Source organism: Electrona antarctica, assembly GCF_951216825.1.
Source record: "Electrona antarctica genome assembly, chromosome: 21".
NCBI classification, from domain to species: Eukaryota; Metazoa; Chordata; class Actinopteri; order Myctophiformes; family Myctophidae; genus Electrona; species Electrona antarctica.
In genome coordinates, this window is record NC_136802.1 from 18888147 (window position 1) to 18908708 (window position 20562).

The window sequence follows — 20562 nt, forward strand, 5'->3', positions numbered from 1 at the left end:
AATGTAAAATTGCTCGCCCACTAAGCAGTTATATTGCCCTCACTGAATGTCTAGTGATGTTCATATAATTATTATTCAGTCATATTCATCAGACTTGTTGGTCTGATGAAGAGCGTAAGCTTGAAATGTCACTATAGGCATCCAGTGGGTGCAATAAAGTTCCATCCAATGGAATACAAATCCAATGGAGCCCATCAGTGTGGATCTACCATTTGTGCCAAATGTCATGAATTTCCCAAAAGGTGTTGGAGGACTAACATCTAATAAGAGAAAGCTAAAAGGTTATTGCAATTTGTTACATTACCTTATGATGTCAAAATGTTTCAATAATCTGACATTGAGGGAGAGAGACAATGATTAACATAATTTATCTATTCCAACACAGGGTTTAAAAGGTGCTTTATAAAATAAAATAACAACAATGTTAAGGCAGTGAAATAACAATCAAGAAATGAAAGGTAAAAATGGTGCATTTATATAGCACCTTTATCCAAGGCGCTTTACATAGTTTGTGCATTACATTCGCCCATTCACACACCGATGCTGGAGGAAACCATGCAAGGCACAAACCTACACAGCGCGAGCAATTAGGGGTTCAGTGTCTTGCTCAAGAACACTTTGACACATACTCTGGGGGAGCCTGGGAGAGACTTAAAAAAAGAAATTGACTTTGCCAATCTGACCATAGGTCAAGCCATTCCCAAGAGTAGTTGCCCGGATGACAAAGGGCGCGTTCGGAAATACCGCACCGGAGCACACTCGCCTATTAGTTTGCATTGCACAGGGCGCTCAGTGCGCTATTTCAGAACGCGCCCAAAGACTCCATCACCTTGGTTGATTTAGGAACAACCAGAAAGGCAGCATTTGAGAATCAGGAAGTGAAGCAGCTTACAGGAACTTAAAAGGAACTGGGAACCAAGCCCTTCTGAGAAGTGATCAGTAGGATGCTAATCGAATTATTAGATTTATTTATTTTAATCTAAAAAGCATTTGATCAATAGTTGAAACCCAAGAAATGTGTTTTAATGTTTAGTGCTCGTTGCAACTGCATTCTGCTTCCACTTGAGCTCCCAAAACACTTCATCTTTCAATAGTTCCTTGAAATGTTCCTCCAACTGCAACAAAACACAGGCACAAACAATGAGCAAAACTCTTTCAATCATATTCAACCGTCTTGTATTCACCTTGCACAAGTCAAGTTCATTCCATCTCCCGCTGCCCTGCCAAATATTTTGAGATAAATTAACTCATCTTGGAGCAATATGAAACTTCTAAGAATTCTATTATCTCTAATAGAATGAACGACACCCATTCTGACATACCTTGTTGAATACTTCTGCTCTTGTAGTGCTATTATCACAGGAGAGCGCTATCTGGGATGAACACACCATGGACAGAGTGATCTTCCTCTTCTCTGGAGCTGAGAGAGAGAGAGAGAGAGAGAGTGTACCGGTAACCACTTACTGTAAAACCTATTTTATACTTCACTCGCAACATGTTGTGATCGGCTATTTTAGAACAAAACAAACAAACAAGAAGTCTTCCATTTCCCGTTCCAATTTGGACTCCTGTGATATTATACAACAGAATATATTCAACAGTGAGTTCCTGATCAGACCTTTTCAAATAGCTAAAAAACACCCCACAGAAACAGAGATGCATGGGCCCATTACCACATTTTCATAGTTGCAGTTTGTGCAAAAACATCCTTATGTTGTGTTCAAACAGGCAGACGCAAAGATGCAGTCTACCATTCATTGTAAATTTTGGAGCAGCTACATGCATCATTGGGTCTTTGCATCGTCATTCGCTGGCTTCCATTGACAATGAATGGTAGACTGCCTCTTTTACATCTGCCCGTGTGAACGCACCATTAGAGTTAATTGAAACACAGCCAACAATGTAGAGCAGAATATACTGTCTACTCGGGGGGAGAATTCAATGGACTCTTAAAGTAACTCAATTAACCTTCAAATGTGTTCCTTGTCTAACCTTTCCGATGCTCACTAGATTGTACACTGAGACAAATATCACCCGGCCATCTGCTAGTCAAAGCAGTTTGCATGAAAATCTAAAATACTGTCTGCAAAGATCATTTAACAAGGTCTGAATATCTCACCTGTGCAGGGTGATACAGTAGTGAATATCTCACCTGTGCAGGGTGATACAGTAGTGGGATTGCTCAACAGGTCCCCCGCCATCGTTCGCACTTCAAAGTTATACTTGGTCCCTGGATGCAAGCCGTCAAATGTATAACTGGTCTGGTTGTCAAACTCTTTTATCAATGAGTGATCCCAGAAACTGGCATTATATTTGACCTGGTATTTGACTGACACTGTGTTTTTGGGTTCGGTCCACTCTAGAGTGATGTGGCTCTTATTATAGTGTGTGACTCTGGCATCTGTAGGCATCACTGGCTCTAAAAGTAGAAAGAGGGCAAAGGGTGCAATGGAGACGAGAAGCAGACAATGAGACAAGGAAGTAAATTACCATAACATTTGCATCCAAGAGATGCTTCATTTCCCCACAACTGATATTGATGCCGATCAGGGCATACGTTAGAAAGCTGCTCACTGGTGAACATGGAGCCAGACACTGTGCTGCTTTTGAGATGGCCATTGAAGGCGGTGACTGACAAAGTGTAGTTGGCTGCGGACTTCTGGCTCTGAAAGGTGATATACGTGTTTGTAGTATTTTCTTGGTCTCCGGTGGCGTCACCCAGCTGGAGCCAAACGGTGAAGCCTTCATAGCCACCGTTAGGTCTGTCCCAGGTGGCACTGATGTTGACGGATGTTGTGGACAAGCTTAAGTTCTTTATTGGTCCAGGAGCTGTAGGAGGACGAGTGGAGAGAAGGTGAAGTTGCGATGCGGTGGAGAGAAAGAGACAGGGATATCTTTTAGAAAAGTGATTCTCTACCTTTGTCATTTCGAGGACCCCCTGTTCAACATGCATTACGCCACAAGCATAAGTGCTTAATTGATTTGTTAATACTGTATATAAAATGTAATATGTATAATACAGCGGTTCCCAAACCTTTTTGGCCATGCACCCCCTGTTACCTCCTGACCTAGCTGATGCACCCCCCCCCCCCCCCCCCCCCCCACATGGAAATATAAATTGCGTATAAATTACGTATATAGGGACATACATTTCCTATTTATCCACATATATGCACATATATGCAGCATAGGCTATATTCTGCATATACTTGCCATATATTGGCATATGTTAATATATTTAAAATAAAACCATAGCACCACCATTAGCCTTTCATGTCGCGCACGGCCTAGAACTTAAGGTTCTCGCGCACCACAGTTTGGGAACCACTGGTATAATATATAAATATATAAAATAATTGATAATTGCTCAAATAATGATCGAAAACATAAATATTATTCGATTAATCGAAAAGGTAATCTATAGCACAATTGCTAAGAAAATCATTTATAGTTGCAGCCCTAAACTCTACTTACTGGTGAGTTCCTCAAGGTCGACACTCTCCCCTTCCAGGGTCCCAATGCCCAGTGCTACCACACTGAGCCGAACCTTGGTGCCCATGGGAAGATTATCCACAGTCACGCTCTGGTAATGTGTCTCATTGAGTGTCTCATTGAAAAATATGAAATACATTGTTCTGGGAAAACAAACAAAAAACACACACACACACACACACACACACACAAAAAATATATATATAAAATAAAAATAATAATAATAATGCGGTTATGCCATGCAATGATATTCCAACTAAATTATGGACCAACAAAATAAAAATAAACATTATATTTACCATGCATTATGATTTTTTTTGTATGCTTGAATACTGTAGAAAACATTGTAAAGCATTTGTTCTAAATGTTGTGCCCAGGGAGGACTAGGGGTTCAAATGGACTTTGAGAACAATGATTTAACACTCTTGAGAGATAAATGAACACTGAGAATTTAAGACAAATATTTTACAGTGAGCCTGGTGGACCAGACGTTGAGAAACAGTGTTGTAAAGCAGTGGTTCTCAACCAGTGGTCCTTGAGGGGGTTACAGGTGGTCCCCAGCTAAATGATGGAAAGTTGGTAACCAAATGGACCCTTATAGATCTTTAACTCTTGAGAGTGTAAAATGAAATCAAATGGACATATGGGACCCTTATGGGTCCATTTGGTTTCATTTTACACTCTCAAGAGTTAAATTATTGTTAATCATCTGCATTACTTAAGTTAATTTACAAGATGTCTACACAATTAGAGAATGTAGAAGAATGTTTATCGTTTGTCTTTATCTCTCCTATGGTACCAACATCAATACAGCATGGAAATGTGGACATATTCTTTATAGTTTGGATCCGAGATGCTAAATCTCATCAAATGGTGGTCCGTGGATCCAATGCTGAATGGACCTTGATATGAAAAGGGTTGAAAATTACTGTTGTAAAGTATCGTATCAATTCATCCTTTAAACCAGCTTTCTATCTCCAGGCAGGGAGCCTTAGTCCACTAGACCAGTAGAAAGTAGAAACAGGATGAACCTACTCATTTCTCCATGCCTCCACACGGTAGCCTGTGGTGGCTCCCTCTGGACGATTCCAGTGAAGCAAGAGGGAGCGTTTCTTATTTTCTGTCACTCTCAGTGCAGATACTTTACCAGGTTCTGGAGAAAAATAAAATGTATATAATCAAATATAATACGAATAAATGGAAATGAAACAAACGTCAAGCATCACCGTATTCACCAGTCAGTCAGTGGCATTCATCAATTCAGATTTGCTTATTGGAATATTAATTCCTCATCCCTGTGAGAAGCCAGACTATTTCTTCACACAAATGCCACAGTTAGGCGGAAGTAGTCAGCACAACCTACTGACCTTAAATTCTATACATGCCATCAATACTTTATTCACAGTGTACAAAACATATACACATACGTACATATCGCATCCTTCACAGGCTTTTTATCAAAGACTATATGAGATTCATAACAATCTTAGAGTAACTGAGTAAGGAATAAACAGCTTTGGCATGGTAGCCAGATGCAAGGAAAATGTGGATTAAGTATAAATGTTTCAGTTTCAAGTATTTGAGTCATTAAATGTGAATCCTGCTTGTTGGGCTCTCTAACCCTTTCTAACCCTTCAGTGTTGTTTGAGCACCACTTGTCATCTCCATTTTGGGCATGTCATTATTGGCAAAAATGTTTGAAAGATAAATAGAAAAATAGCTACCATGTGTGAGCTTGTAGATCTGCTATTCTCTCTATATTATACTTCTTCATATGAATAAGTATAGTATAGATAGAGCTTATATTGCAAGACTATCATTCAAACTCACTGGTGTATGCTGAAATGCTGACTGAATCTCCATGTGTGAAGTCGCCAGCTCCAGTGGTGACATCGATAGTGTAAAAGCCTCCTGGTAGCAGATTGTTGACTTCCTGGTTCGTTGCGTTGGTCTTCCACCGGTGGCCAGGGTGATCCCTCACCTCTATGAAATAGTGATCAGAGTTTCCAACAGGAGGATCCCAGGACAGGAAGATGGACTTCTCCGCTTCCTTGGTGACAGTGAGGTTTTCCGCAGCCCCCGGCTCTAAGACAATTAGTAAGGTGATTGGGTTACATGTTTTTCTTTGCCTTTGCTTTACTTTCAAACGAGTAGCCTATATAGGGCTTAAGTGGTTAGCTTTTATTCATAGGTTATTGAATTTCCTGACATAATTAATTCCTGTTTGAAAAGCGTCTGATTGCTGCATGTGTAGGCTACATTACTAGTACTACCCCCCCAAGCCAGGATCAAATAAGTTGAAATAACAATAGACTCACTGGTATAAAATATGACTTTCTTAGACGGGAGGTCTCTGTCACACTTGACAGGGAACACCTGTACCAAGTAACCAGAGCCCTCTATCAGTTTGTCAAGGTCATAGGTCAAATCAGTCAGATTCCTTGTCAGAGACGTCCAGTCACCTCTGAGCGATCTGACCTCTAACCGGTAATGGCTGATGTCTCCAGGCCCAGCCTGCCAACTCACGGTGGCGTTCGTGGAATTCAAGTTGGTCAGTGTGGCAACGCTGGTGAAGCCCTCTGCAAGAGGAACAAAGAGGATGACAATGTGCTCAGGTGAAGATTGAGGATGTTAATAGGAGAGGAGACAGGTGAAAAACGAAATTAACCATTAGAAACAAAACTGACAAAAACACAGAAAACCAAGAAGGATTGCATTGCACTTGCATCAAGCTCTTCAGGGTAGCCTACTGATCTTTCCCATCAAATCTCAACAATATCCATTGTTGCATGTCTTGTATTAATATTTTGTGTATGCATGTCAAAACATTTCAGTCAGGACAACTCATGAATATAAATGTATTGAATATAAAATGAGCAATATATTTATTATGGTGGTAGCTGGGGTGGAGGAGGGTGAGCAGCAAAAGTTAAAGCAGACAGCAGCGCAGCAGTATCAGTGTGCAGCAGCAAACAAGCAAGCAGATTGAGCAGTGCAAACTTCCAGTTTAATAGCTGGTATGAAGATGGAATGAGTGTGTGATTGGATGAAGTGAATCATGTGAATGAGAACGTGATGCTGAGGCGGCCCAATGAACGGCCGGCAGCAACTGCACTGAGTTTCCTGACTGAACTTGCTCTGCGCATGTCTGTGACAGGCGCGATGCTCATTTCTATTGATGTCCTATCTTGCACAGCAGTATATGTCATCCATTTACTGTATTTACTGACAAATTAAAACGTACACATTTTGGAGCCATGAGGAATCTACACAGCCCATTTCAAATATGCCCTACCTTCATAACAAATGTAGGGGAGGTCTTCCCAGCAGTGCTTCTCAATCCAAGCACCAAAGCTAAGCATAGCAACGCAAGAATCTTCAATGTACCCGTCATCATCATCATCATCCTCATCATCCTCATCTGTGACGGTGGCGGTGGAGCCGTCAGTGACACCAGTTAGCAGCCAGGTGGTTCCCATTGGTGTTGTCATTGTTGTCATTGTGGGCATGTCTGTTACGGTCAAGTTACTCTCATATGTGATTGTTATATTGCTCGTTGTTACTGTTACAGTTGTTGTTGATACGTCTAAGCAGCCACTGTAGCAGCAGCACTCACACACGGGGCAGACGCCCGACATGTTCAAGACAGGTGCCAGGGGCGGTTTCTTGGGTTTGGCTCTGGGCCAACCCGGGTACCAGTTCTGGAAGGTCAGAGGGGCTTTGTTGGCCCAGTGGGACCAGGGCATGGTGGAGTTGAAGGCAGTGATGTTGGGGTTCTTGCGGAGTCCGATCCAGTAGTCAGAGGTGAGGTTCTGGACGATGCTCTGGATATTATTTGGAGTCAGGGTGACCAACTCCTTGTAACAGACCTTATAATGGCATTGGATAGTTACTTGAGCATTTGAACACAACACAGTGAAGTACGAGTCAACAATATGAGAAATAAGGAACCCCGTTGACTGAGCATAGTGTGTCATGCTCTGCTTTTATGAAACTGTAACTAATTTTTTTTAGAACTACAGTTCCTCTAAAGGCGAAACTCTGTATACTTGGAATATATCCAAAGAACTTCCTACAAACAGCGAACCAGACTAAAATCTTGGACTTATTGCACTATGCTGGAAAAATGTCCCAACATTAAGGATGTGGCAAAAGGAAGTTACTGAATGGGGTAGGCAGAACGATTTTGTCAGCTTTGGCAGACATACATGAGTGTGTGTGTGTGTGTGTGTGTGTGTGTGTGTGTGTGTGTGTGTGTGTGTGTGTGTGTGTGTGTGTGTGTGTGTGTGTGTGTGTGTGTGTGTGTGTGTGTGTGTGTGTGTGTGTGCGCATGCGTGCATGTGTGTTTGAATGTAGTGTATGTAATGTATGTTATAAAAGTTGTTAATACAAATATTATTAAAAGAAAAGCAATAAATAAACAATCAAAGTATAACCCTATCTTTAAAAAAACATACAAAAATAAAAACACACCTTTTTTGTATGGGCTCATAAACAGAATGTGATGTAGGCTATATACAGACCTTAATGTCACAAAAAGAAACAATTTTACAGGCTTAGAACCGCTACTATATTTTATGACTTCTTAACAACAAGAAAGGGACACCAGGATGAAAGTGGTCAAGAAAGTCAGTATAAATACCCACATAGAAGTAAGCACTTTGGGTTTTTTACAATTAGTTTTTCAGTAAAATTAAGCTCCAACTTTCTACCTGACAATGGATCCTGGCGCGATCCCAAGTGGACACATTGTGGTGTAAGAAGTATTCCTGTTGTTCCGCAACACACATCAGCAGTGGAGCTACAATAGGAACAGAGATGAAAGGGATTAAATCAGTACAGACATGCCCTTTATCACAGTGGTTCTCAAATGCATTCGTGCCATGGACCCCCAAATTGATATACAGTTGGCCACGGACCCCCACCACCTATCTGACTCCCACTGTAAAGATATTTAAGATGTACAATCTCGCAGCGTGGCACGAACTGGCATGCTGTGAGCTTGATTTTCTTCTATTTTTGAATATCCAATGTTTAAAATAGGTTACCCCACATTGAGAACCAATGCTTTCTTTAAAAAAAAGAAGGTATTAGTAGTTTCATGGTAAGGCCAAGGTGGCCATGGTACAAAATATGGTACGGATCCATGGTACTGACAATGTATCGTATTTTGGCCATAGTATAAACAAAATACCATGACACAGTGATGGTAACAAAGTCTATGTATGTAATGACTGCTCTTCACCAGTTAATAAATCATATTAGTATTTAGTAAAAACTAAGGTGTAATGCTTTTAAATGTAGTCTCAAAACACTGAAAACAATACAAGGGCTGGGAGGTCAGGGGAAGTTTTAACCAATCATTTTAAAGGCGAATTGTGTCGGATCAAATTCAATTCAATTGTGAGACAATTATTTAAAGTGATAAAGAGCCGTTAACAGTTTACCTTAAAAAGAAAAAAGACTTACCGCAAAATATCAATAAAGAGATTGTATCCATAATGGTCACACTGAAGACCGACTCCTGCCAAAATGTCAGTACTAGGCATGCAGTGCCTCTAGTAAAAATATAAATGTGTCACCTGTGCTATGGACACCCAATTTCCATCCACAGAAAAGGTGAATCTGAATGTAAGGTGTTTACAGAACAATAAAAACTTGTTTTACAGACTTGGTCATGTAAATTACATTTGACTTGCAAAACAAGATATGGGTAGATGAGAACCCCTTTTTCTTATTTGCATGGCCTTTGCATATGATTTCTGTATGTCTACAACTAATATACAGACTATGCAGTGAGTAGGCCATTATAGGGACTGGCATATGTACACCATTGTGCAACTGCTCCCCCCGCAGGCAAATTATTGGTATGAACGTATGCAAGTCTTGGGCATTAGAAACACTTGACCACTTGAACCCTAGCATCCCTATCCTAGTCATTTAATAATAGGCAAACATTGAGCAAAAATAGGCGAACATTTTCCGAAAACAGGTGATCTACTGTAGATCAGCCATTATTGGAGAAGAGATTTGGTGTAGAGGGGGAAAAGTAGGGGACCAAGTATAGAACCATGGGGATCAAATCAAGGACTTATGGTTTAAGTGGCTATGCCTACCATAATTAAAAATTGTACAACCATAGGAATGCATTACACATTAAAAATGTGACTCCAGGTGTTAATCCATAAAAACATTTTTATAGGAAGTACACAACTGCTATAATAGACTGGGATATACTGGCCTACAACGCCAAAGTGCATGTTGTGTTTCAGGGAGATAAACAATTACCTCAAGAACAGATTTACAATTACTGCAATATAAATTACTGCAATAGCCCCTTTTTCAGTTTAATTCTTTGCAGTTACTCGTTTTCAGTCTTTTTTTTCCTCCCGTCTGTTTTAGTCTTTTGAATTTTTCCCCGAGTTTCACTGTGAAAAAGCCAATAAAAACAGCCAATCAATCAAGGAAGTTGCATGATACATTTATTTTGGCTTGGAAGACACCTTTAACAAACCTAAGTAGCACCTCCTTTCACAAGTAAAAAATACAAAATACAAAGAATCGCGAAAAAAACAAAATATAAACTTCTTATACAAAACAATATATGCACAAAACATAACCATAGAGAAACTGTATGCTTAAATGCCCTTAACAGAATGCAGTATAAAAAAGTGGTCTTCCTACAGTAATTGGTCCTATACTTCAAGTACTGCTGTTGAACAGAGAAAAAAATGGTTGAGGCCCAAAGCCAAGTCTGGACAGCACACTAAAGAGATAGGAAACAGGGAGGGGGGAAGACACAGTAATTGGACAGATTTTAAGCTTGGACATACTAGGCAAACTGTATCTGGTCAACTACTGGCATTCCCCCCCCCCATCCCATCTGAACTATCTCAGCATGACTGAGAACTGGGTCCAAAAGGGTGAAGGCAATGTAGAATACAAAGCTGGCAGTAATCAAAGACCCTAAGACCCAAGTTGAAAGGGATAGTTCCATTGTTTCTCTTCTACTTACATAAAGTCAGACAAACGTTTTTTTTCTTTGTTTTTTCTCAAAAAATGAAGGGGGAAAAAATGGTTAAGGTCCTTTCCTATAGGTGTGTTAAATCACTGCCTGTTTGAAAGGACCTTTAAGAGCAAATTCAGTCAGTGTCACTTCTATCACTTCTGACCAGAAGGCGCTTTCCACTGGCCGGCATCGGTGCTTCTTCTTGTTTCACTTTCTTTGATTTACTGAAGAAAGAAGACAAATGAAAGTATGTTTTACAAGGAATGAACATAGTGCTGCTACCACTACTAATCCATTAAGACCCGAGGCCAAATCTACAAATGCCTTCTAAAATCAGTTCTCAAACGTTTAACTGCCAAGGACCCCCAAAATTGATATATTTTAATTTTTTTATATATCAATATATACATTTTTTTATATAACACTTTAAAAATAGCAGATGTACAAGCTTGCAGCATGGCATGAAGTGACGCGCTGTGGCTTGTATATCGGCTAATTTCAAGAACCACTGTTCTAAACACTGATCAAAATCTTAAAAGAGTTTTCTGCAAAACTAAAATGGCACATATGCTTTCCTGGTGTTAATGGGTTAAGTGGTAGTGTTTGTGCCAACTTACCCTTTCTCTCTGGCTAATGCTTCATATGCCTCGTTGATTTCTTTCAACTTTTCGTAACGCTTGCGTCCACGCACCTGAGGGAGAGATCACAGGGCGAGATCAAATTCAGAGCGTTCCAGTTTGGAAATTCGGAATGCACAATATGAAGAGTCCACTTTTCTGAGTGCGACGGCTGAAAATTATGGCATGATAAAACTCTTCATGGCAATTATGTTTGACACAATTACCAGACCCCTTATGTATACATCACTCACATATAAAGGAAATATCTCATCGTCTTCGTCAGCACTGGAGACAAGTTTCATCATCTTTGGTGCTGGTTGGGGTGCAGGCACGCTCTCTGAGAGAAATAATTAGGTTAGGTAGGAGTCGAAGACATAGGGAGTCATTCTAGAAGTATAAGTATTGCAATGACTTCAGACTTACTTCTTTTTTTGGTCTGCTTAGTGCCATTCTCTGCCTTGCTGGCATTTTCCTCCTCGGTCTTGCGGTCTCTGCCTGGACAGGCACAAACACGCACCTCAAAACACCTGCGCCCCAAAACCTGAAACCTAAAGGATGGAATACAGATAAAGCCTATGAGTGACCACACGGGCCATCAATATTTCGATCAATGTTGGGAGTTTAAAATGGCAAAAACAAAGAGCAAAATGGTCGCCGTGTGAATGCTGTCAATAAGAGCAAGTCCTCACACGGCAGACGGGAGAACAAAAGGCTTACTCGGGTGTCTCAAGGGTGAGGATGGTCAGGATGGGCCGGCGGTTCATCCCCCCCATGCAGGAACTGTTGCACATGAAGTTTAACAGGACAGTGGTGATCTCGGAGCCCAGCTGAAAACCATGACCACAGAGATTTAAAAAAGAAAGTCAAGTCTGCAGCTAAATCTGAGCCTGTATAAACCAACCCTGGAAAATCATGAGAGGATGCAACAGCATTTCGTACAGAGCTTTCCCTGCAGATGGCAAAATAAATACTTTATATCCGTTTTGTCTTGTCATCACTTTCTCTAATTTCAAGGAGATAGTACCTGTGGGGGCTCGTATGGGATGATCACACTGTGTCTCTTGGTATGCTGGTCCTCCAAGTAGCTGGCCCTCTGACTCCCCTCCACCCGGACCAAGTGGCTCCGGTACTCCACATCTAGGCAAAGAAATGGAGGGAGGCAACACTGGAAGTTATAGTCCAAAACACGACAGGGAAAAAATGATTGTTACCAACATGCCATACTCCGTAGTGCTGTTGACACACTGAAAACTCTTTGACAAACAGACCAAGCGATAATACACCACTAGTACATACACTTTTAGTTCAAGTCTAATTTCCATGCTATCTGCAATCACCAGAACATTCCCACAATCCCATCTTCTTTAGAAACTCAAGATGTTGGGCACTGAAGTGTGTGCAACACTATAGGCTTTGATTTATTTTGGGGGGGCTGTTTCTGTTTCCATGGCAAGAATAATGGCATTCAGTTATTTCATATTTTATGGGGACATTTAGTGCCCTGAGAATGCAAACAGCCCGTGTTTAACTTTGACCTTTACTGGGTGCATTACACTTGGGTTCTTTGTTATTTCACGGTCACTCTCAGTTTATATTCTCACCGTCAGCGCTCTGGTGGTGTGGACAGCGGCGGACGACATCTGCAACGTGCTCCGTCTTCTTATAGACAGCAGTGGCCCTGAGAATGGCACCTTGGGGTGGTTCCTGTGTCACCAGCACCTCTATTGGGCACGTCTTAGCCAGCTGGCAGTACAGCTTATTCAGCTGGGCAGAGTACTAAAACACAAAGCAACAAAACGGAAGAATTTGAATCTGCTCATCTTCGTTAACTATTTTCTAAGATCTAATATCTGATTATGTGCACAGGCTTGATTGATCCATCACTGAATCAAATCAGTTAAATTTCAAGATATCCAACTTAAACGGATTAGCTCCATTGTGAGCTTCAAGATCTCCATCAAGAGCTGGCTGAACAGCGTTAACTTTTACAGTGCCCATATTTTTCTTTATTATTTTACTTGTCTAGCATGTTGAAAATGTATTAATTTAATTTAGTATAGAATATATTTTCTTGTATGTCTATGCTCCCCCACAAACACATGACACTTAGTTTACACACATACACATTTGCATTTAAAGGGCCAAAATGGAAATAAGTTCAAGATTTTTTTGTCGGATATGTACAAATTTAAAATTTGTCAATAAAAATCATCAATTTAAAGTTCTAAATATGCAGAGAATGGGAGAAATAAATCAAGTCATATCAAAGTCAAAACATCGATCCATACCTCACTTTCGTCCATTTTTAACCCTTTCTGTGCTGGAGGAAGAAGGCAAAGGAACATGTCCCGTCATGTCAGAGCAGGGCGATGCAAGCAGGCAGCAAAGCCACAGCAGTGAAACGAGGGGGAGGGGGGTGGGGACCCACAGCACAGCACACTAACTTGAAACTTATCTGACCAATTGCGGCGCACTGATCGGTGAGTCACCATGGAAATCTCCATGCTATTGGGTGTTCAAACAAAGTGGGACATCTGGACCTTAGCGAATCGTCACAATGAATACGATTCCACTTGAATGCCACGACAGGCACGAAAAAACTTTTTTTAATGGTCGGCAAGGTAAGATGATTTTACGTTTTATCAAATAAATGTCTTACATACAAAATTCTTACTGAAAGGTTGTTAACATTTGTTTTAAACTGATTGATGGATAAACTAAAGGAACTCGTCCAAAAAGCAGAGTATGAGATTTACAGTATGGCGGCCACTGAATGGCGTGTGAGTGAGCGAACCTTTGTCTCCCTAAAGGATTTGCCAGCAGTTTGTTCAAAACGGCTGTTTTAGAATGGCCTTTTTAAAATGTATTTTTAGGTCCCAATAAACTTAAAGAAATACCGAATTACAGAAATATTTGTGAGAGGGAAATAATTCTTCACCACTTTAACCATTTATCTTCATATATATAGACTCGCAATTGGTTCTCACTAATGCTCATTATAAGATGGTACCATTTCTATCAATTCGGTCTGTGTCTCAGAGGAGGGCTGTGGACAGTTGCCTGCCTACCAGTGACATAATCGGTAGGAATTTTAAATTATTTTTTAATGCAAGAACAATGGCTTCCATTTCAGCATGTGAACGTTCCAGGAAGAGAAAGGGCGTTGTTTCCAATGATGTGACTGGTAGGCAGGTTTCTGAAATTAGTCAATACGGAGTAGACAGATTCGTGCCATCTTATATTGAGCAATAGTAAGGACCAATTATGTGAAGATAAGGTTGAAAATGGTGCTCCTTTAAGATAATTTGCAGGAAGTTTCTGTTTCATTTGATAGTGGAGAGAGACAGGAGGGAGAATATTGAGAGTTAGTGGTGTTCAACAAAGATCCTGTGTGGCTGACTGAGGTGACTCACAGTGGAGGTGACCGACTTGGCAGTGCCCGACTTCTGGAAACGGAGCTGGAATCCGTATTCCCCTGGGTGGTCGGTTGTCGTCGGGACGGTGGAGGCTGGAGGGGGCAGATTGTCCATTGGGGCCACCTCTTGAGGGGGTATTTCGTCAAACAAGTGTTCGTCAAAAGCATCACTGAGACTGGGGACTGTCAGGGAAGGCTGTGCAGGAAGGCAGAGAGACTGAGGAGGAAGAGGCCACATCAGATAATTATTTTTGTTAAAAGTATACATTACATTTAAACAGTACTACAGCTACAATCTAAGTTGTTTTCCTGGCAGATTTATCCAAAAACATACTCAAACAATTAATTATGATATGATATGATGGTATTTAACACGTTAAAAAAATAATTTACCTGTACATCTGTAATGACAATGGACTCTTGCCCCATGTTAGGAATTTGTTCCTCACTAGGATTAGGAAGCAGCTGCTCTAGAGGTATAGCACTAAAGGAAAAACATAAATGTATAATTTTACATTATAGCATCATCATAAAACTGAGTGTAAGAATTGTTCATTCTTTGATCTCTATCCATTATTAATTATCGTAATCATGCATGTTTTGTATGAAAGGTGCTATCCAATAAAAATGTGCTGTTATTATTACAAATAAGATTTCTTATAATTAGTATCATGGAAAACATGTTGAAATGTTCTTAGGCACAACTCTAATACAGAAATCCCTGAATCACTTTTTCAGATATAAGTACTTTAGAAATAACTTACTAAGAATCCCACATGGCCTTAAAAGTGTCCTGACTCATGTTGAACTCTTGACTAAGAGAAAAAGCGTCAAATACAGTGTCTTCCATTCTCTCCATCGCTCACTGGGTGAAGAGCAGCCCAGTGAGATGCAGGGTTGAAGTAGTCTCTATTGGAAAAAACAGTTAGAACCACTGGTTAGTGTGCGTTACGCTGACTGGCATGATGTAACAGTATGAACTTTCTATCAAGAAATTCTGTGCAGGTGTTGGAGTTTGGAAGCACTCGTCGAAGTCACTGAACGGTCCAGCGTACCACCTGTTCTTTTTGCACATAATGCATCAGATCAGAAGTATCCTATTGTCAAATCAGAGCCCAATTCAAGTCTTGTTTAATGGCTAAGCTATTATGTATTACAAGCAGCCATTACAGTTAGGAATTAAGCAGCAGTTCATGTACCACCACCAACCAAACCCTCAATGATCTGTGTGCGGGTGCACCCACAAATCAACCTGCTTCAACACCACACATATGTGGGGGTGCTGCTGCTTATTGCAGCAGGGAAACAACCTGCAAACAATTACCAGGCCAGACACACACACACACCCGTCCATTTTCTATTGAACATGGCCACGTTATTAACAATTGAATGAAAATTATGCCATGAATGAACCAACTCCAAGCCATTCACGGCACGACCATTCAAGTATACTGATAATCACGTTTGCGTTGATACATTTTAAAATCACAGCCATTTTACCCTCGCGCGCGACGGTGCTAGCTAATTAGCTACGTTAGCCCTGCGTTGTGGAATTCGGCCCAAGAAGAAACAAACTTTTTCATAGGACGAGGTGTTGTTGCTTGATTTATTGTAGTTCGATCGAACGAGAACTAAATAAACGAAAAGTGTACCTTGTGTGTGTCCCGGTAAACGTAGTGACGACGGCAGTGAATCAGAGATTAATACATTGGTATGGCAGGAGGGGGTAGAGACTGGAAAAGCCAAAATATTATTGTGTTCAACAGCTTGAGCGAGCACGTTGTCCTGGATTATTTTTTGGATTGCCTTTCCGTTCAGTGTTGCCAGATTGCGCACTGAGAGAAATGAGCAATATGAAAACAAGCCCAAAAGAAGCGACTATGATATTTTGAAAAAGATCTACATAGCTATTTAAAAAGAATCTTGGGGGAAAAGTGACAAATGTGGAATATTTTTAATAACACAAATCTGGTATGGACCCTGGCATGGTCCCTGGCACAAAATATGTTCTCTTGTATGATGTAAGGTCCTTAAATACATGAATCTGGGGGTCCTTCCTTGACATGGAAATGTGTGAGGAGAATCACTGGTTTAAACAACATTTAGGAAACGAGCCCCAAAAAACCGCAACCCGCAACTACAAATATTTGAACAAGCAACTTTACTTTATAAAAAAACAAGCCCAAGGTCGCTTATAATAAGAGGACATGGCAACACTTCTTCCGTTCCTTTCTTTTCCGTTGGAAAAGAATCCGGGGAGGGCTGTGTGTGACGTCACGCGCAACGGCTCTTCCAATTGGAAGCGCCGCGCGAAATGTTTGACGCCAGCAGAACTGTCATGTGAAAGTGTTTTTTTTTTTAATGGTAGTCTGGTAGAGCGTAAAATTAATAATTTGTCTTTTGTCTTTTCTTTTTTTTATACATCTGAAGACGTTAAGCAAGCACAAACAGATGTAGCTATCTTATTTATTTTTTATGTTTATGGTTTTAATGTAGGATTGTTACTTAATATCGCTTAATATGGATAATGGATGGATCAAAAGGCTACATTTTTAGACATTTGAAGCCTTAAGACGCTTGCGGGCAGGATGGGATGATGGGAGTTATTTTCTGAGACTGAGATCAGGAGATGGCGGTATAAATTCATGAGAAGAAGAGAGGAAGAAGACCATGGTTTTGAAAGATGAGTATTTATCTGTGGAAAGGAGTCAAACTAAATGTAATGTCACAAAGGTGGGGGTCCCCAGTTCAAATATAATTCCTGTGGGGGGTTGCGGCCTGAAAAGGTTGAGAACTACTGTTCTACAAGCAAACCCACTATCAGATGCTAAATGCCAGTGCCAGAAATGAATGATATCTTTGCTGGGTTCACAGTAGATTATATACACATTGTGAAGGTGACATTGTCTGTGGTACATGATGTAGTGCATAATATACAGGCTATCCTAGGGCCCTGACCCCTTAGGCTAGGGGTTGGGCCTAACGTTAGGCCAATTCATTCCACAGATATGATAGGATACACTTGTTTTGCAATAGCCATTGAAAAGTTCTCAACCCGTTTATTCTTCTTCTGTAGAATTGACCTTATGCACACCGCTGCCATCTTGCCAGCAAGGTGCTAACTAGGTGCAACTTCCCATTGACAGCCCATTCATCCCAACCAGGAAAGTCCTATATCTAATTGTATTAAACAACGTCAAACTCACCAACATTGGGCTAAAAACGGCCATAGCTATGGCTGTTTTTACCCCAATGAGTTATTTTTGGAAAGGATAATTCAAGGGAGGGGATGGGGAGGGAAGCCTCTAGTTAGCACCTTGCTGGCAAGATGGCCACGGTCTGCATAAGGATTACTATATCTGTTGGGTATAGGCACAGTCTGCATAAGGTAAATTACCTGTATATGTTGGGTAGGAGGCATGGACTAAAAGGATATCTTCATACTTTGTGCATTAAATAATAGAATTAGAAGAATTATAGGTAAGTTCTTGCCTGATATGTATAATATAATTGGAGACAGTTGTACATTGTACTTGTTTTGAGTAAAGTATAATATATTTGGAGACAGTTGTACATGTTTTGAGTAAAGTTATTATTATTATTATTATTATTTAGGAAGAAATATCCAACAATGATGGTTTTATTATGGTAGAGAGGAAAATAAATGACTGAAAAAAAGTTTATTCCAGTCATGCACCTGTTCCTCTATGATAATGGCACCTTGTAGAAAATCCAAAGAGATTTGACTGAGTCTTGGCCACTGAAAGCATAGCGGCTATCTGTGCCACTTTACAGTAAAGTTAACTGTTTGACCTTTGAGGCAATGTGCAGAGAGGGCCAATGGGTCCACCACAAACCTGATCCCATCAGTGCTGCACAAGTGTTGATGCACAAGATACAATGAATGGTAATAGTAAAGTGAAGTCAGTTATAACTTAAGAAAAGCATGTGGGTCAGGATCGATGATTTGTCAAACTCGGCTTATTTGATTCAGATGTATATATGGAAGACTATTATGTACTGATGAGGTGTGATACATTATTTGATAGTTTGTTACATGACAGAATAGGCATGAGGCTTAGCTGTGTTGTGTCTAACGGGAAGTACAGGGCTACTACAGGAAGTTCCGGTAGGCTGGACAACTGGCCATAGCTAAAGAGAGAGGTCACCTGGGAAATAGAAGGTCCCAGGTTCGATGTCCCTGAGCAAGACACTTAACCCCTAACTGTTCCCCCTTTGCGTTTAAAGGCAGCTCCAGACAGCACAGGCTGTCGGCCAGTTTGAAAGTGTCGGGAGCTTGTCGGCAGGAGACTCCTGCTGACAAACTCCTGTCGCTTGCCGTCGTCACTCAATATCATATGTCTGACTACTTGGGCAGCTGATTGCTGGCTGAAGCTAAAAACTGAATTATCCCCTCGGTATAAGTCTAAATATACTGTATTACTTCATTAAGACACGTTATTTTCCAGGCTTCATCTCCTTGTGAGATGGAGATGAAAGTTGTAAGGTTAGACAAGGCTGCCAGCCTGTGTGTTGAACCACATCCAACAGTTACACAAGGTCACATGTGTGATGAGTGCACGGGGTCTACCCATGGAAGATTTGAATTGTTACATAATACATTTCCATGAAGGCTGAGATGGCTCAGAGATGCATAACACGGCACTATACAGAACTTTTATTTTACACAATACTACAGCCCTTGAAAGTTTATATATGGTTTAGATGTGTCTAGAATTAGATGTTAGATTTACCTCTCAGATAACTGCATGGGTTGTAGTTAGGTCTATAGCCTACAGCCTTGCAGATGCTGTTGTCGTTTTCCATGTGTGAATGTTGTTAAGTGTAACATAGACAGTGACCATACCAGCATCACCTGACTGCTGTCCGGCAACACATGATCTGACTAACAGGATTTTAAACCAGTTGGCCCACCACCACCGACCACTCACCATCACATGAATACCGGTACATACATACACACACACACACACACACACACACACACACACACACACACACACACACACACACACACACACACACACACACACACACACACACACACACACACACACACACACACACACACACACACACACACACACACACACACACACACACATATCGCCTGATTTAGTCACCTGGGTGAGTCCTAGAGGACAGTCACATGGTGTGTCGTGCGTAGGGTGGTGGAATGACTTTTGCTTCTGATAACGCTAACACACTGTGACGTTCTTTTTTCTTTCTTTTTTTACTACAAACAAAAAAACAGGAAGAGACAAATCTACTATACAGAAATTAAGTTGTTTCTGGAAGCAATAGATCTAGACTGAGATAGCTGAAAATAACTAACCTATAACATTTCTGATACAGACAAGGACACATTTTCCATATAATTCAAATAAGGTTGCCATATCTTCAAAAATGTTTCAAACCCATTCGAATTTCTCAAAAGATAAGTAATCTTCTCAAGAGGAACACGACTGTTGTTCATTGACATTTAAGTTATTTTTTCTGTCAACTGTTGAAAATATGTTTTCCTTTAGTATTTAGCTGTGAATGAGCATCTATAATTACATTTGACCTTCTATATGCATGACTACAGGCATATACTTTGTATAGGACACTAGCTGGCATTCGTGTGGGCCTGATTCCGTTGTGGGAACCTAATACCTAATTTAAGCTCACCAATGCGCACCACAAATACCCAATTTACAAGCTCACACTGCGTCGCATGACTGTGACGCGTTGTTCGGTGTGCAACTCTGTCGTATGACAAAGTATAATTTAGGCTTAAGCCACTGCGTTCTAATGGCTTCTGGCCATTGGATTTGAGTCACTCACATGACTTGCCTGTGTCACTTGCTCTGCCTACTAAGGGTGTCAGGTTGGTTCTGCTCGTCAACTCGTGCCCTGCCGGGACCATGAGTCTGAGAACACAGGAGAAAAGAGAGTAGTGGTGGGTGTGTCTGTGAGGGGCGGGAGTGAAACGTAGAGCACTTTTTTTCCACAGCATTTTTTCA

At 40.8% G+C, this 20562-nt stretch overlaps 2 protein-coding genes across 2 annotated transcripts; both read right to left on the reverse strand.

The window, feature by feature from the left end:
- Positions 1-476: 476 nt before the first annotated feature.
- Positions 477-3631, reverse strand: LOC306914257 (receptor-type tyrosine-protein phosphatase H; the record flags this gene model as incomplete). Its single annotated transcript, XM_079491247.1, has 5 exons — positions 477-1115; positions 1323-1420; positions 2153-2419; positions 2575-2829; positions 3475-3631. The coding sequence occupies 5 exons, from the start codon at positions 3629-3631 to the stop codon at positions 1023-1025; spliced, it is 870 nt and encodes a 289-aa protein (XP_079347373.1). The 3' UTR covers positions 477-1022.
- Positions 3632-9957: 6326 nt separating this feature from the next.
- On the reverse strand, positions 9958-16361 carry LOC306913649 (cellular tumor antigen p53-like). Its single transcript, XM_079490436.1, has 11 exons — positions 16189-16361; positions 15301-15445; positions 14930-15020; positions 14535-14753; positions 12723-12897; positions 12146-12258; positions 11839-11948; positions 11545-11669; positions 11373-11458; positions 11119-11192; positions 9958-10725 (listed from the first exon to the last, which is right to left on the reverse strand). Exons 2-11 carry the CDS (start codon positions 15393-15395, stop codon positions 10635-10637), a joined length of 1179 nt encoding a protein of 392 aa, XP_079346562.1. The 5' UTR covers positions 15396-15445; positions 16189-16361; the 3' UTR covers positions 9958-10634.
- Between the last annotated feature and the right edge of the window lie 4201 nt (positions 16362-20562).